At 43.2% G+C, this 17,596-nt stretch overlaps 1 protein-coding gene across 2 annotated transcripts; it reads left to right on the top strand.

Moving 5' to 3' along the window:
• The first annotated feature begins 577 nt into the window (after positions 1–577).
• Positions 578–12,661, top strand: LOC120056900 (ubiquitin carboxyl-terminal hydrolase 2-like). Of its 2 annotated transcripts, none has more exons than XM_039005167.1 (13): positions 578–687; positions 825–1,107; positions 5,412–5,462; positions 5,662–5,785; positions 6,359–6,470; positions 6,935–7,045; positions 8,712–8,776; positions 8,864–8,967; positions 9,052–9,132; positions 9,576–9,654; positions 10,233–10,340; positions 10,824–10,944; positions 11,678–12,661. In XM_039005167.1, exons 2-13 carry the CDS (start codon positions 949–951, stop codon positions 11,766–11,768), a joined length of 1,206 nt encoding a protein of 401 aa, XP_038861095.1. In that variant the 5' UTR covers positions 578–687; positions 825–948; the 3' UTR covers positions 11,769–12,661. The 2 variants fall into 2 exon arrangements, with proteins under 2 accessions (XP_038861095.1, XP_038861096.1); XM_039005168.1 differs by having other exon boundaries at positions 620–637.
• Positions 12,662–17,596: the final 4,935 nt, after the last annotated feature.

The raw sequence follows: 17,596 nt of genomic DNA, 5'->3' as shown, positions 1-17,596 counted from the left end.
ACCCAGTTTTGTCATTCATTCACAATATTCTAGAGAATCACATGGCAATGCTTGAGGCTAGACCAATTGTTGCTCTAGCTTGTTACATTTGCAAGCAACAACACGTTGGATGTTATTGACTTTTGATTTATTAATGACATAAGCATGACATAATGTTGTCATACCATGTAATATCGGTTTTACTTATACGGTCATTACACTGTTATTAGGTCAAGCTAAATTCACCTGTCAAGATGGAAGAAGCCAATGCTGTATGGCAAAGTATTAAAATGGATGGATGGGTAGATTGTTCTATAGCCTACAGAAACAGACAGATCGTGCTTTTCCATATATGGACGTTATTTTCCACCACCCTGTCCCCTATCCTCCTCTCAGTCCTCATCCTTCTTCCCCCCACCCCCTCTCCCATTTCATCATCGTCCTCTGTGAATGTTGAGAAGGTCTTGTCCTCTGCTGTTTGACGTCTCTCTCAACCACTGCTCTCAACAAGCATGAGACACTTCGTGACGTCTACAGAGTCTGAGGGGGCGTGTGCACATTGTAGTAAAACGAAAGTGCACACCGACTCGATTATTCTTCAACCCACACTTAGAGAGGTGGAATCACATAAAACCGAATCGGTCTCAGTCAGCAGGCAGTGAGTGATATTCCAGATTGAGTTGCGGGTCTGTTATTCTCGTAAACAAGGTGTCTGCTATATTGTTGTTGTTTTTACTGCAAATCGCAACTATTTATCACCAGAGCCTGTTTTATGTCTAATTATGTGTTTCAAGGGATTCGAATTGAACACTTTGTCATCTCAATCAGAATTTGTTTTTAATTAGGGGGGAGATCAACAACGTCACGCAGGACTACTGTTTCAGTCGCAGTAAACAACTTTTAACCATCGCCACCGCAAATTGATTGTAGGCCTGTAGTCTGCTATTACACCGACGCTACACCGCCATCATGCCTAGTCTGCGACAGTCTTACACCGTGACGGTGCCGGAGGAGTCGCCGGCAACCGCTTTCCCGTTCCTAAAAACGGACCTGCGCAGGAAGAGTCCTCCAATGTCGCGGTCAATGTTGATGTCCACATTTGTGGGTCTGCTTATCAATCAAGCCAAGGTGAGTGCGCCTATTCGGTCTGCAAGCAAAGGGATATTCAGGTAGTCTATGCACTACATATGTGGAGTGCCCGTACCGTAATGTATGGGCACGCCACATCGATCACACTGTCAGTCGATTTTGTCAATTATGGGCCGATTTGATATTGACAATAACATGGATAGATTTGTTTTAGTTACAGGAGACATTCCCATCCCAAAAATAAGCACAGTAAAGGATAATGTTGGCAGCTAAACGTACTTACATAATAATGCCACTTATAATCTGTGAGCAACAGATTAAATGTGTTATGAAATTGCTTTTAGAGATTGAGGATTTTTAAACTGTTCATTCCATGTTGGAACTTGGAATCTTTTCGGCTCCGTGGCTTTAATAGTTATTGATTTTCCAAAGCTAAAGTAAAGTAATTTTAAGTGATGCACCTCTAGGTTGAATAGGCAGAATATAATTACAATATGTGTGGTGGAATGATGTAACCATACTCAGGCCAATTTAGGCTCAGGTAATTTATGTTGTTGCTTTGTTTACAAAGGTGGATGTAAATAGGGTATGACGGTATAGGAATCGTTTCAATCCAATAGGAAAAGTTTTCACATTGTGTTCAAGGCATCCAGCATTGAAAACCGCGGAGCGCTCAAACCAGCTGCCTGCTTGTCACCGTACTCGTACTGTAACCTCGCGCAGTTGATTTGGTTACGTAATCCGGCTTTCAACAGTTTTGCTATGAGCGTTCTCTACCCTGAGGAGTGTGTGCACTGCTGGCCATAATGCATATCATTTAGGCATACCTCCTTCCGTTCCAGCTGTTCTTTTCTGGCCCTGAATGTAGGCTACGCTTTACAGTACAGGACATTTGTGAGGATACTGATTCATATGTGCCTTTACCTCCAATGTGACATGCAGACTATCGTCTACTGTAGAGAGAATAATTAGGCCTAAAGAAAAAAACATCATCTGATGTAGCGCTGCCTATTTAAACAACACTGAAATCCTTCTTGAAAAAATATATATTTTTAAATATATCTAGGCCTAAATGTAAATGTATTATAAATGTAATGGCCTGTATAATATGCCACAACATAAACAGGCAGGAGAGCAACATCAGCGGCCGCATTTATCAAGCGTCTGAGAGTAAAATTGCTGATTTAGGATCAGTTTTGACTTTAAGATCATAATGAATAAGATTACATGGGCCTGATCCTAGATATACTGTGAGACGTTTTAAGAATATGGGCCCAGGAATCCTTACATGAACCCTGAGTAAATGACAGGATGACCTCTAGTGGACAAACCAAAGGCTCATGGTGCTTTATAGCTGCCTGTCTAGCATTCCTTCTATCAGGCAAGTTCTCAACACAAAACCTCACAATGAAACACCAAACAAACCACCATTCATAATCATTGCCCTCAGTGACGGCTTGTCCTTGAAAGTATACACTTGATAAAGAGCAGTGTTTTACATCACAGTGTTCCCTGGTTGATAGAGGAAAGCCCTGTCAGCACTTGTGGGCGAAGATAGCCTGATTTGTCGATTGTTGCATAACCGCAACACACATTAAGAACACTGTTAGCACTAACAATTAGGGCGTGACATTGTGTAATGACGTTTGAGCGAACACCAAGATAAGGAATATCAGCCTTTATCTCCAGGAAAGTCTCACCTTATCTGATGTACAGTACGCTGTGGGTGATAGGGCACATGGATTCTCAGAATGGGCTGAGGGCCTAAATATATGGATGTCCTTTACGGGGAGAGCAGAATGTTCCTCAGTCAGGACTGTTACCGATAACCATTGAATAACGGTAACACAACATTATCACCGCTTCAACAACATCAATGGTTGTAATACATTATCACTGCTTTATCCACCACAGTTTTGGTCTTATTGGTATGAGCTGTACAGTCAGCCTACAGTGTGTCTGCTGGGTGGTGCTACAGTATGAAGCGAGGTGTGTTTGCATGTGTGTCCCAGTCACAAGTTGTTTGGCTGTGACCAGTCCTGCACAGTAAGGCTGGAACACAATGTTCTCCCTACTCTCATACTTTCAATCTGTGCCAACCAATGGAATGACTTCCTCCCCAATGTAATGACTTCCTCCATTGGCCGTCAGCCAATCAGGGCCCTTATTGTTGGACCCACCTCCATGTCCCGAGTGAGCCACATGCCGACAGAGCCCATTCTCCACAGGCCTCTCCTCAGTAATCACTGTACTAGTGTCCCAGTGTCCTGGCTCCGGTGCTATTTGTACCCAGGTTGTGAGGAACTGGCCTGTGCATGCTGCTCAAGCCATATGCTCTGTTTCAGCGCTAACAATGCAGTGTGGACCCAGACACACCCTCTGATTGGCCATGTGCAGCAGCGCAGTCTCTACTCAGTACTCACACTCCAGCTCAATGAGAGCTTGACCTCTAGAGACAAGGCCTACACTGTGCTGACAATGGAAAGTGAACTATGAGAATTAAGAGGCATTTGGTACCTGTCTGGTTGTGAGAAGTGGCATTGTGGTGCTATGTACTGTACAGTATGTGGAGAGGTTTGGTCTGGGACGGAATAGTCACTGACTCATGTTTCAGACTGCATTCACAGTGTGCATGTCTATGGCATGTGTGGACGTTTGTTTTAGGCCTGTATGTGCCTGACAATTTTTTTGTGCTTGCTTGACTATCTGTGTATGTGTATGTGTGTGTGTGTGTGTGTGTGTGTGTGTGTGTGTGTGTGTGTGTGTGTGTGTGTGTGTGTGTGTGTGTGTGTGTGTGTGTGTGTGTGTGTGTACCTGCTTTTAGGCCTGTGTGTGCTTGACTATTGTGTGTGTGTTTGTACCTGCATGTACATGTGATACCACCCCAGTCCCGTCAGCTGTGGCGTCAGGTGGGTGCTGCCGTATACCAGTTTAGGTGTTTCATTCATCAGCAGATGTACAGTACCGATGCGTGGCTTCCCTCCCCACATGTTACACTTTCACCAAACCCCCCACCCTAACCTGGACTAGCCTACATAGAACACTAGATGAATGTGTAATATTAATATGTAACTTCCAAGACTTTCTGTTCCCCAGAAATGTCCCTGTACAGCAACGTGTATTACAGGGACACTGTATAGAGTAGGTTACATGTAGCAGTAAGCTTGGAAAAGCAGTATTATCCATTAAACCTGCTTAACCCTGCACTGGTTTAAACCAGTATTCAGAGAATACTAAATTAACACATTATCCCTTTAAGTTTGCAAAATATATGTATTTGGCCTCAGTATAGGCCATAAATGAAAAATGTATGTTCGCGTGACTTAAACTTTGATATATAATGCATCCGACACATCTTAACCAGCCTGTTTAGTTGCCTAATTAGAGTAAACTAATTTTGTATTGGAATTTGCATAGACTTAAAAAAAAAAAAAAAAAAATGATACATGAATTTATGTTATGACTGCTTAATTTACTTATAATGGAAGATAGGCTTAGTTAAATGAGGACTGATATAAAATATTAAGAAAATATGATACATTTGTGTGTCAAAATTATGTTTTAGAGGTCACCAACAAATTGTGGTAAATGAGGTTCGGTTTTGCTCACATTCACTTCCTTGAATGTGTGTTGGAAAAAATATGGGAGTCCGATAATGAAAACCATATGATTTTACTAAATGGCATTTGTTGAGATGATAAAATATGACAAACAATACCATGGTATTACCATAGTATTGCTATTAGTATCTGTCCTGAACAACAATAGCAATATGGAAGAGATCAGGATATAATTGATCTTTGCCCTGGTGCTAATGCAGGCCTGATAAGTCAGGTTTTGTTCTTTCAGTTCTTGAGCCACAGATGGTGGTTATTTGTGTTTTGGTCATGACAAGCAGCCTCCCTCACCCAATGTCTCACAACGTCACAAAGCACACCACTCATGACGTAGCTACCACGTGTGGCGTACTCTGACCTCAAGGCAACGATACACTCTGACCATCAAAAACCCTTCAGACAAGGTCACACCACTCCAGTGAACATCCAACCATAGCCACGGGAAGTAGGGGTGCTGAGGGTGCTGCAGCACCCCCTGAAAAATTTGGGATAAAATTAAAAAATGTATTTGAAAAAAAATGCAGTCTGTAGCACGGCAATTTTTTTGTTTGTTGTTGAACATTTACCAGTCCTGTATTAGCGGACCGATATAGCCATCTGTAGCACAGGCAATACAATGGTATGTGTTTGGTCCTGTGTCCCTTTAAGTTGCCATGTATCAGGGACTGAGTGAAGAGGGATTTCTGCCTTGCTCTAACCTGTGTCTCCCTGTCTTTGTCTCAACAGAACTCCAAGAGTCCTCAAGGCCTAGTGGGACTGAGAAACCTCGGCAACACAGTGAGTAAACCATTACATCCGCCACTAACACAAGTCTGTTTTTACACTGTGCTTATGTCTGGTTTGTAGCAGATCTGATGTCCACTCTTTGGAATATCTATCCCTGTCACTGAAAAGTGTGCACTTCTAGTCTAATAAATATTCCCTCCTTTTTCTCTCTCTGTCTCCCCCTTCTCGCACCCACTATTTTCTGGTGTAGTGTTTCATGAACTCGATCCTGCAGTGTCTGAGCAACACTCCTGACCTGAGGGACTACTGTCTGAGGAACACACACCGCACCGAACTCAACAACAACTGCAGAGCCAAGGCTGCTCTCATGGAGGGTAAGAAACACTACTGCTCCAACTGGTTGCACTTTACTTAAGCCTGCAGGTATAATGCATTATTAGAATGACATTAGAAGGATGTTACCAGCTGACCAATTCTGGAAAATTTGACAGTGGACCAGTGCTGAAAAAAAGAAAAGGACAAAATGGTGTAAAAAAAGCACTAATCATGTTTATGCAACATAATAATCACCTAAGAATATTTACAGAACCACCTACGGGTCACTATAATACTGACCTCTAATTTGTAACAACCTGTATGCTTAAAACGTACACAAATTGTGTCTTAAGTTGATTTGAAACATATAGGTGAACAGTAACATATATGGTGAACAGTAACAGTAGTTCTGTCTACTACCTGATTGATATTCTTCACATGGCTCCTCTCCCCTGCAATGTGACCTCTGCTTAACAGTACAATGACTAAAAGTGGTCTCATTTTCTTTCCTCTCTCTCTCTCTCTCTCTCTCTCTCTCTCTGTCTCTGCCACGCTCTGTCTCGATCTGTCTCTCTCTCTCTCTCTCTCTCTCCCTCTCGCTCTCTCTCTATCCCTCTGTCTTTCTCTAACAGAGTTTGCCAAACTCACTCAGACCCTATGGACGTCAGTCAGCAGCGAGGCCATCAGTCCCTCAGACTTCAAGACCCAGATCCAGAGATACGCGCCCAAATTTGTGGGATACAAGTAAGTCTATTCAGAAAAGGGCTGTGGTCTGATCTAGTAATTCTATTTCTATGGTCATAAGTGTGCTGGGAGAACGCGAGTTCATTTAATGTGAACTTTCTTAACAATTAAAAATGTCATCGTACTTTCCCACCCCTCTCTCTCGCTCTCTCTCTCCATAAGGCATTAATGTAGACACATCTTTTATATTAATTTCTCATTTTGTGGCTGTGGTTGAAATAATGAGCTTTTGAAAGTAAACAGCTCTCTCTCGCTCTCTCTCCCCCATCTCTCTCTCTCTCCCCCATCTCTCTCTCTCTCTCTCTCTCTCTCTCTCTCTCTCTCTCTCTCTCTCTCTCTCTCTCTCTCTCTCTCTCTCTCTCTCTCTCTCTCTCTCTCTCTCTCTCTCTCTCTCTCTCTCTCTCTCTCTCTCTCTCTCTCTCTCTCTCTCTCTCTCTCTCTCTCTCTCTCTCTCTCTCCTCCAGTCAGCAGGATGCTCAGGAGTTCCTGCATTTCCTATTGGACGGCCTCCACAACGAGGTCAACAGGGTCACAGTGCGGCCCAGGCTCCCGTCCGAGGACATTGACCACTTGCCGTAAGTCTCACCTCCCGTAGCACCAACCCAGGAGCATGTTAATTAGTTTGAATCGTTTTGAAACAGAAAACGACAATTAGCATTTCTTAGTCTGTTTTCTTCTGCTTGGTGCCTCATGAACATCAAATCAAATCAAATGTATTTATATAGCCCTTCTTACATCAGCTGATATCTCAAAGTGCTGTACAGAAACCCAGCCTAAAACCCCAAGCAGCAAGCAATGCAGGTGTAGAAGCGGTGCCGGGTGGAGATTATAACAGAACCTGGCCAAGATGTTCAAATGTTCATAAATCACCAGCATGGTCAAATAATAATAATCACAGTAGTTGTCGAGGGTGCAGCAAGTCAGCACCTCAGGAGTAAATGTCAGTTGGCTTTTCATAGCCGATCATTAAGAGTATCTCTACCGCTCCTGCAGTCTCTAGAGAGTTGAAAACAGCAGGTTTGGGACAGGTAGCACGTCCGGTGAACAGGTCAGGGTTCCATAGCCGCAGGCAGAACAGTTGAAACTGGAGCAGCAGAACGGCCAGGTGGACTGGGGACAGCAAGGAGTCATCATACCAGGTAGTCCTGAGGCATGGTCCTAGGGCTCAGGTCCTCCGAGAGAGAGAAAGAAAGAGAGAAAGAGAGAATTAGAGAGAGCATACTTAAATTCACACAGGACACCGGATAAGACAGGAGAAGTACTCCAGATATAACAAACTGACCCTAGCCCCCCGACACAAACTACTGCAGCATAAATACTGGAGGCTGAGACAGGAGGGGTCAGGAGACACTGTGGCCCCATCCGATGATACCCCCAGACAGGGCCAAACAGGAAGGATATAACCCCACCCACTTTGCCAAAGCACAGCCCCCACACCACTAGAGGGATATCTTAAACCACCAACTTACCATCCTGAGACAAGGCCGAGTATAGCCCACAAAGATCTCCGCCACGGCACAACCCAAGGGGGGGCGCCAACCCAGACAGGAAGATCACGTCAGTGACTCAACCCACTCAAGTGACGCTCCCCTCCTAGTGACGGCATGAAAGAGCACCAGTAAGCCAGTGACTCAGCCCCTGTAATAGGGTTAGAGGCAGAGAATCCCAGTGGAGAGAGGGGAACCGGCCAGGCAGAGACAGCAAGGGCGGTTCGTTGCTCCAGAGCCTTTCCGTTCACCTTCACACTCCTGGGCCAGACTACACTCAATCATAGGACCTACTGAAGAGACGAGTCTTCAGTAAAGACTTAAAGGTTGAGACCGAGTCTGCGTCTCTCACATGGGTAGGCAGACCATTCCATAAAAATGGAGCTCTATAGGAGAAAGCCCTGCCTCCAGCTATTTGCTTAGAAATTCTAGGGACAATTAGGAGGCCTGCGTCTTGTGACCGTAGTGTACGTGTAGGTATGTACGGCAGGACCAAATCGGAAAGATAGGTAGGAGCAGGCCCATGACCTTGACATGTTCTCCTAGGATTAGACATGCCTAGACATGCCTCATGATATTCAGGCTGTTAACTGCCTTTGTAATGAGTCATGTTTTATAGTTGTTGTTTTTTAACCAAAACTGGGTACCTCAGATTACAGTCCTCTGGGATCTGTATTAGAGAGGAGTCTGTCTGTTCTAGAGGAGCTTGTTTGAATGTAAACTGATGTGGGATCTGTGTTTGTCTCCTCCACAGTGACAATGAGAAAGGGAAGAGAATGTGGAACAAATACCTAGAGAGAGAGGACAGCAAAGTGGTTGGTAAGTGTCTGAGTGACTGAGAACAAGTGTGTATATTACAAGTGTGATTTTCATTGTGTGTAATAGTGTATCTGTTTCTCTGTATAGATCTGTTTGTGGGCCAGCTGAAGAGCTCTCTGACCTGCAGTGAGTGTGGTTACTGCTCCACTGTGTTCGATCCATTCTGGGACTTGTCACTACCCATCGCTAAGGTCAGTGTACGCACTCACACTCACATGCAGGCACACACACACAGTGAAAAAGCTGTGTCTAACTGAGGGTGTTTGTGTCCACAGAAAGGTTCAGGGGAGGTGAGTCTGACAGACTGCATGCGACTCTTCACTAAAGAAGACGTACTGGATGGAGATGAGAAACCGGTAAGGGACTATTGCTATTGGTGTGTGTCTGTCTGTTATTTGAGTATTTGGTATTAAAAATACTTTTCCTGTGTATTTGAGTATTTTCAAATGCACAGCCCAACAAGTAATTTTATTTGAGTATTTTAATGGTTATTTTTTTAAACAAATAGTCGACCAAATTGTATTTAAGAGAATTTTCAATTACTATTTTCAAATAACTGGTTTAAACTCATGGGAGTGTATTTGAGTCTGTGTATTTTAATGTTTCAAATTCTTCAAATTCAAATTTCCAAATACATTAACATTTTCAACTACTTTCTGAATACTTACTTTGAATGTATTTGAAAGTAATTGAGATATTGGAAATAGTATTTGAACCCAGGTATGTTATGTGTGTTTGTGTGTGTGTCAGTGTGTGTTTCCAGATGTAATGACCAAACCCTCTCTCTCTCCTCCTCCAGACATGCTACAGGTGTAAAACCAGGCGGAAATGCACTAAGAAGTTCACCATTCAGAAGTTCCCTCAAATCCTTGTGCTTCGTATCCTTTCCATTACTTCATATTAGTGTCCCCATCATTGGTTCCCCCAACAATTAAGTTACTTCCAATCTAGTAGTAATAAGTGTAGTAGTAATAGTTTTAGTAGTAGTAATAGTTTTAGTAATAGTAATAGTTGTTGTAGTAATAGTTTTAGTAATAGTTGTTGTAGTATAACTTTATAGTAGTAGAAGAGTAGCAATAACACTATAACCAGATACATAGCTAGAATGAATTGTGATTTTCAAGGAACTTTGGAGCCAAAGTTGTTGAAATGTTATATATTTCAAAAAGTGTATTAAAAGTTTATGGTTCTGGCTTCTGGGGTTAACCTATGTAGCCAGCTGCCCTATGAAAGCCAGGTAGAGAATTGCATTATAGCAATGCTACAACGCTATCAATATATATCAATATCTAGATATGGTACTATGCTATCAATAGCTATGCTACTATGCTACCAATATCTATGCTATCAATAGCTATACTACTATGCTATCAATAGCCATTTATGCCATTATGCTTTCAATAGCTCTATGCTTCAGCTGTCCATGTGCTTGTCCTTGACCGAGCCCCTGTCCCAGACCTCAAGCGCTTCTCAGAGAACCGTGTTCGAACTAGTAAGCTCTCCACCTACGTCAACTTCCCCCTCAAAGAGCTGGACATGAGAGAATTTTGCTCTGAGAACAGCAGTAAGTAGTACACTCACACACTCAACAAACAAGCACTCTGTCTCCTGCTACTTTGATATTGTATTGGTTTTCTTTTTAGAAATGCTTTCAGGGCCATTTCTAAAGAGTCTTGTACAGATAAGACGTTTATTGACTGGCCTGATATAAGTACTGACTGGATCATCTGGCTTCATTGAACTCAGAACACACACACACACTACCGCCCAGTTGAACTGACTTGCTTTGTGGGCTCCTGCTACATGTCATGGACATATGGGCTACATAAATATGGATGACATATGCAATGAGCCTATTAGGCCTGTGTCTGGGTCTGATGCCAGACTTGCTTTGTGTACAGTCAAGATAACCCATCCTCTTTATAAATCAGGCTTAAAACAGACATTGTTTTTCAATGATGTTAGGGGACTGTTGAAACTGAATGCATTAGTGATGTCAATGACATAACACTCATCTTTGTCTCTCTATCTCTCTCTCTGTGTGTAGTGAATACAGTGTATAATCTCTATGCCGTGTCCAACCACTCTGGGAACACGCTGGGTGGCCACTACACAGCCTACTGCAGGAACCCAGCCCTTGGGGAGTGGTACAGCTACAATGACTCCAGGTATGTAATGATACCATGATGTCATATACATCCTCACAAAACCACTAGGAGTAGTTTGCTACTTTATCAGAGTTAATGGCTCTGTTTTCGGTTTGTTTTCTGTTTGCTTGTCTCTATGTGTGTATATCACTACACTGAGTATACAAAACATTACGAACACTTTCCTGATATTGAGTTGGACCCCCTTTTGCCCTCAGAACAGCCTCAATACGCAAGGTGTCAAAAGCGTTTCACAGGGATGCTTGCCCATGTTGACTCCACTGCTTCCCACAGTTGTGTCAAGTTGGCTGGATGTCCTTTGGGTGATGGACCATTCTTGATACACAAGGGGAAACTGTTGAGCATGAAATACCCAGCAGTATTGCAGTTCTTGACACACAAACCAGTGTGCCTGGCCCCTACTACCATACACCATTCAAAGGCACTTAAATCTTTTGTCTTGCCCATTCACCCTCTGAATAGCACAAATACACAATCCATGTCTCAATTGTCTCAAGGCTTAAAAATCCTTCTTTAACTTGTCTCCTCCCCTTTATCTACACTGATTTGAAGTGGATTTAACAGGTGACATCAATAAGGGATCATAGCTTTCACCTGGATTCACCTGGTCATGGAAAGAGCAGGTGTTCCTAATGTTTTGTACACTCAGTGATTATTTCTATATATGTGGGTTTGTCTGTATGTCTATAACAATGCTCTGATTAACACACACTTCTTCTCTGTGTCCTTACAGGGTGAGCCCCATGTCATCCAGCCAGGTCCGCAGCAGTGATGCCTACGTGCTCTTCTATGAGCTGGCCTCCTCCTCTCATTCACGCCTGTGAACATGTCATGGACATGTCATGGACATATGGGCTACATAAAGCCTGGCAGCCTGGTCATATGGATGACATATGCAATGAGCCTATTAGGCCTGTGTATGGGTCTGATGGTTGATGTTTGAGCCTTGCTCTGTGGACTGCATACAGTATACTCTATGTTTATACAGGAGCCCTTGGCACTATGGATTTATCTTCAGCACATAGGCTGCACTGTACTGCCAGGATACAGAGATTGAGTTGTGGTTCAACCATCTTCCGGGGACATTGGGAAGAGCATTGGGACAATGGGAAGGCCCTTCCCAGCTAAAAACATGTCCTCTAAATATCATTGAAAGTCCCGGGGACGTGTGTGTGTGTGTGTGTGCGTGTGCGTGTTCGTGTGTGTGTGTGCGGTCACCATGCAGACGGCGAAGATGCCTCTCTGTGCACTACAACGAGGACTGTATGACCCCACGCCGGAGTTGTCATTCGTTTCAAGGTCACCACTGAGACATGAAAGACTTTATCACTCTGACCTTCCGTTCTGTAAATGATTCTATTTAAATTAGATGTCATCATATCTGTGACTTTAGAGATGGGATGACTCTCTACCACCATCTGTTGGTGTGCTGTGGTTGTAGGTTTTGCACAACCTCATCTTCCTCCCGTTTCAATAGGACTGTGTGTGTGTGCGTGCTGTGTGTGCATGTGTGAAAGAGAGAGACAGAGAGAGCGGTCCCTCTCCAACTTCAAACTAGTGGTGGAGATATCATGCCATTGAAAAACGAGATTGAGAGAAACTACATCTCTAGCTATGTTTTTTATGACTAAATGCGTACTTTTGTATTTATAAAACAAGGTGAATGTAACTACTGTTGTTCTAATTATTAAAATATCACTATTTTTCAAGTTTCAAGTATTATTGTCATGTGCACAAATATTGTGAAAGGCCTTTCTTGCAAGCTCTTTCCCCACAATAGTATTATAAAATAAAGTAGAACAAAAAGACATGAGAAATAGAAACAAGAAGAACACCAGAAAGTAAGTAAGTTACATACAGGGTCAGTTCTAGGGTCATTGACATTTTTACAATGTGCAGGGATGTGCAGGGATAATGGACTAATAGGGGTAGACATGCATAAGAGTAATGTAACTAGGAATCAGGATATATGATAAACAGTGGCAGCAGTGTAAATTATGATTGCATGTGCATGTATGTTATGTATGTATGAGTAAATTGTGTGTGTGTGTGTGTAGAATCCTGTGAGTGTGCATTGAGTCAGTGAAAAAATAAAAGGGTCAATGCAGATAGTCTGATAGTTAAAAAATTAAGAACACCTTCCTAATATTATATTTGCATTCAGAACAGCCTCAATTCATCAGGGCATGGACTCTTCAAGGTGTTGAAAGCGTTCCACAGGGATTCTGGCCCATGTTGACTCAACAGTTGTGTCAAGTTGGCTGGATGTCCTTTGGGTGGTTGACCATTCTTGATACACACAGGAAACTGTTGACCATGGAAAACCCAGCAGCGTTGCAGTTCTTGACACAAACCTTTGCATCTGGCACCTACTACCATACCCTGTTCAAAGGCACTTAAATGTACTGTCTTGCTCATTCACTCTGAATGGCACACATACACAATCCATGTCTCAATTTTCTCAAGGCTTAAAAATACTTTAACCTGTCACCTCCCCTTCATCTACACTGATTGAAGTGGATTTAACAAGTGGCATCAATAAGGGATCATGGCTTTCACCTGGTCAGTCTGCCATGGAAGGATCAGGAGTTCTTCATGTTTAGTGCACTCAGTGTAATCGAAAATTGTATTTCAACACATTCACTAATTTGAAACAATTACTTTTTGAAGTAACAAAATGCAGATTGAATCACATAGATTTTTGTTAAATGTCTGTAAATGAATTAAATATTAAAACAAAAAAAGTGCTCAGTGTTTTTCAATATTTGTTTGTAAAAGGCTTAAAAACGACAAGAATAATTCATTAAAATAGTCTAACCTGCGTTCAAATAATATTTGAAGCCTGTGTCAGGTGTTGGCAGGGTGTGCAGTGCACGTTTGGGGCAAGCTCAATCAATCAAGCACAGCTGAAGTATTTGTAATGATTTAAAATAGTTTTTGAACACAGGGTCTTATTTAGTGTTAAACGTAGTAAAATGTAAACATGTTTACAATGAAAACTAGAGTTTGTTATTGGACATGTTCAGTTAGTCCCTAAACTGTTTTGGTGCGTATTCGTCCGTTTGGTGTCTAGTGAATACGATCGTGGTCTGTTCAAAACTAGGGCTCACAATTGTGTCATTTTCTATCTAATATGTAAACACACCTGTTAGGTCTGGGAATTGCCAGGGACCTACCAATATGATATTATCATGATACTTAGGTGCCCGACACGATATTTATTGTTATTCTCAAGCTGCGATTCAATGTTCCAAATATATTGCTCACCACGTCTGCTGCAGAGAGAGAAGAGAGAGGTACCGAGTCAATGTGTGGAAGTACAGGTTAGTCGAGGTAATTTCTACATGTGGGTAGGGGTGAAGTGACTGCATAGATAATAAACAGCGAGTAGCAGCAGTGTAAAAAAAACTAATGGGGGGGTGTCAATGTCAATAGTTCGGTTTGCATTTGAATAATTGTTCAGCAGTCTTATGGCTTGGGGTAGAAGCTGTTAAAGAGCCTTTTGGTCCTAGACTTGGCGCTCTGGTACCGCTTGCCGTGCGGTAGAGAGAGAGAACAGTCTATGACGTGAGTGACTGGAGTCTTTTGACAATTTTTGGGGCTTTCATCTGACACCGCCTAGAATTGACAGTTGAAGTCGGAAGTTTACATACACCTTAGCCAAATACATTTAAACTCCGTTTTTCAGAATTACTGACATTTAATCCTAGTAAAAATGCCCTGTCTTAGGTCAGTTAGGATAACCACTTTATTTTAAGAATGTGAAATGTCAGAATAATAGTAGAGAGAATGATTTCAGCTTTTATTTCTTTCATCACATTCCTAGTGGGTCAGAAGTTTACTTACACTCAATAAGTATTTGGTAGCATTGCCTTTAAATTGTTTAACTTCGGTCTAACGTTTTGGGTAGCCTTCTACAAGCTTCCCACAATAAGGGCTGTAGTGGAGCGGGTCGAGAGTTTCAAGAATTTTGACCTATTCCTCCTGACAGACCTGGTGTAACTGAGTCCGGTTTGCAGACCTCCTTGCTCGCACACGCTTTTGTTATGGCCACTCCAATACCTTGACTTTGTTATCCTTAAGCCATTTTGCCACAACTTTGGAAGTATGTTTGGGGTCATTGTCCATTTGGAAAACCCATTTGCGACCAAGCTTTAACTTCCTGACTGATGTCTTGAGATGTTGCTTCAATATATCCACATAGTTTTCCCGCCTCATGATGCCATCTATTATGTGAAGTGCACCAGTCCCTCCTGCAGCAAAGCACCCCCACAACATGATGCTGCCACCCCCGTGCTTCACGGTTGGGATGGTGTTCTTCGGCTTGCAAGCCGCCCCCTTTTTCCTCCAAACATAACGATGGTCATTATGACCAAACAGTTCTATTTTTGTTCCATCAGACCAGAGGACATTTCTCCAAAAAGTACAATCTTTGTCCCCGTGTGCAGTTGCAAACCGTAGTCTGGCATTTTTATGGCGGTTTAGGAGCAGTGGCTTCTTCCTTGCTGAGCGGCCTTTCAGGTTATGTCGATATAGGACTCATTTTTTGTACCCGTTTCTTCCAGCATCTTCACAAGGTCCTTTGCTGTTGTTCTGGGATTGATTTGCACTTTTCGCACCAAAGTACGTTCATCTCTAGGAGACAGAACGCGTCTCCTTCCTGAGCGGTGTGACGGCTGTGGGGTCCCATGGTGTTTATACTTGCGTATTATTGTTTGTACAGATGAATGTGGTACATTCAGGCATTTGGAAATTGCTCCCAAGGATTAACCAGACTTGTGGAGGTCTACAATTTTTTTCTGAGGTCTTGGCTGATTTCTTTTGATATTCCCATGATGTCAAGCAAAGAGGCACTGAGTTTGAAGGTAGGCCTTGAAATACATCCACAGCTACACCTCCAATTGACTAAAATGATGTCAATTAGCCTAACAGCAGCTTCTAAAGCCATGAGGGAATTCTCCAAGCTGTTTAAAGGCACAGTCAACTTAGTGTATGTAAACTTCTGACCCACTGGAATTGTGATACAGTGAATTATAAGTGAAATAATCTGTAAACAATTGTTGGAAAAATTACTTGTGTCATGCAGAACATAGATGTCCTAACCGACTTGCCAAAACTATAGTTTGTTAACAAGAAATTTGTTGAGTGGTTGAAAAACTCCAACCTAAGTGTATGTAAACTTCCAACTTCAACTGTAGGTCTTGGATGGCAGGAAACCTGGCCCCAGTGATGTAACAGGCCATACGCACTACCCTCTGTAGCACCTTATGGTCAGATGCTGAGCAGTTGCCGTACCAGGCGGTGATGCAACCGGTCAGGATGCTCTCAATGGCGCAGCTGTAGAACTTTTTGAGGATCTGGGGACCCATGACAAATCTTTTCAGTCTCCTGAGGGGGAAAAAGTGTTGTCGTGCCCTCTTCACGACTGTCTTGGTGTGTTTGGACCATGATAGTTTGCTGGTGATGTGGACACCGAGGAACTTGAAACTCTCGACCCGCTCCACTACAGCCCTGTCAATGTTAATGGGGGCCTGTTTGGCCCGTCTTTTCCTGTAGTCCACGATCAGCTCCTTTGCCTTGCTCACATTGAGGGACAGGTTATTGTCCTGGCACCACAATGACATGTCTTTGACCTCTTCCCTATAGGCTGTCTCATCGTTGTCATTGATTAGTCCTACCACTGTTGTGTCGTCAGCACACTGAGGGGCCCCAGTGTTGAGGATAAGCGTGGCAGACATGTTGTTGCCTACCCTTACCACCTGGGGGCAGCCCTTCAGGAAGTCCAGGATCCAGTTGCAGAGGGAGATGTTTAGTCCCAGGGTCCTTAGCTTAGTGATGGGCTTTATGGGCACTATGGTGTTGAACACTGAGCTGTAGTCAATGAACAGCATTCTCACATAGGTACTCCTTTTGTCCAGGTGTGAAAGGGCAGTGTGGAGTGTGATTGAGATTGCGTCATCTGTGGATCTGTTGGGGCGGTTTGCAAATTAGAGTGGGATGATGCTGTTGATGTGAGCCATGACCAGCCTTTCAAAGCACTTCATGGCTCCTGACGTGAGTGCTTTGGGGCGGTAATCATTTAGGCAGGTTACCTTCGCTTCCTTGGGCACAGAGACTATAGTGGTCTGCTTGAAACATGTAGGTATTACAGACTCGGTCAGGGAGAGGTTGAACATGTCAGTCAAGACACTTGCCAGTTGGTCCACGCATGCTTTGAGTACACGTCCTGGTAATCCATCTGGCCCCGCGGCTTTGTGAATGTTGACCTGTTTAAAGGTCTTGCTCACATCTGCTACCAAGAGCATTATCACACAGTCGTCCGGAACAGCTGGTGCTCTCATGCATGCTTCAGTGTTGCTTGCCTCGAAACGAGCATAAAAGGCATTTAGCTCGTCTGGTAGGCTCGCGTCACTGGGCAGCTCGCGGCTAGGTTTCCCTTTGTAGTCTGTAATAGTTCTCAAGCCCTGCCACATCTGACGAGAGTCAGAGCCGGTGTAGTAGGATTCAAGCTTAATCCTGTATTGATGCTTTGCCTGTTTGATGGGTTGTCTCCTTGAAAGTGGCAGCTCTGGCGTTTAGCTTGATGCGGATGTTGCCTGTAATCCATGGCTTCTGGTTGGGGTATGTACGTACAGTCACTGTGGGGATGACG

The sequence above is a fragment of the Salvelinus namaycush genome, chromosome 12, assembly GCF_016432855.1.
Source record: "Salvelinus namaycush isolate Seneca chromosome 12, SaNama_1.0, whole genome shotgun sequence".
In the NCBI taxonomy this organism is placed as follows: Eukaryota; Metazoa; Chordata; class Actinopteri; order Salmoniformes; family Salmonidae; genus Salvelinus; species Salvelinus namaycush.
The sequence above is the reverse complement of the archived record's forward strand: the minus strand, read 5'-3'. Positions and strand labels throughout refer to the sequence as shown.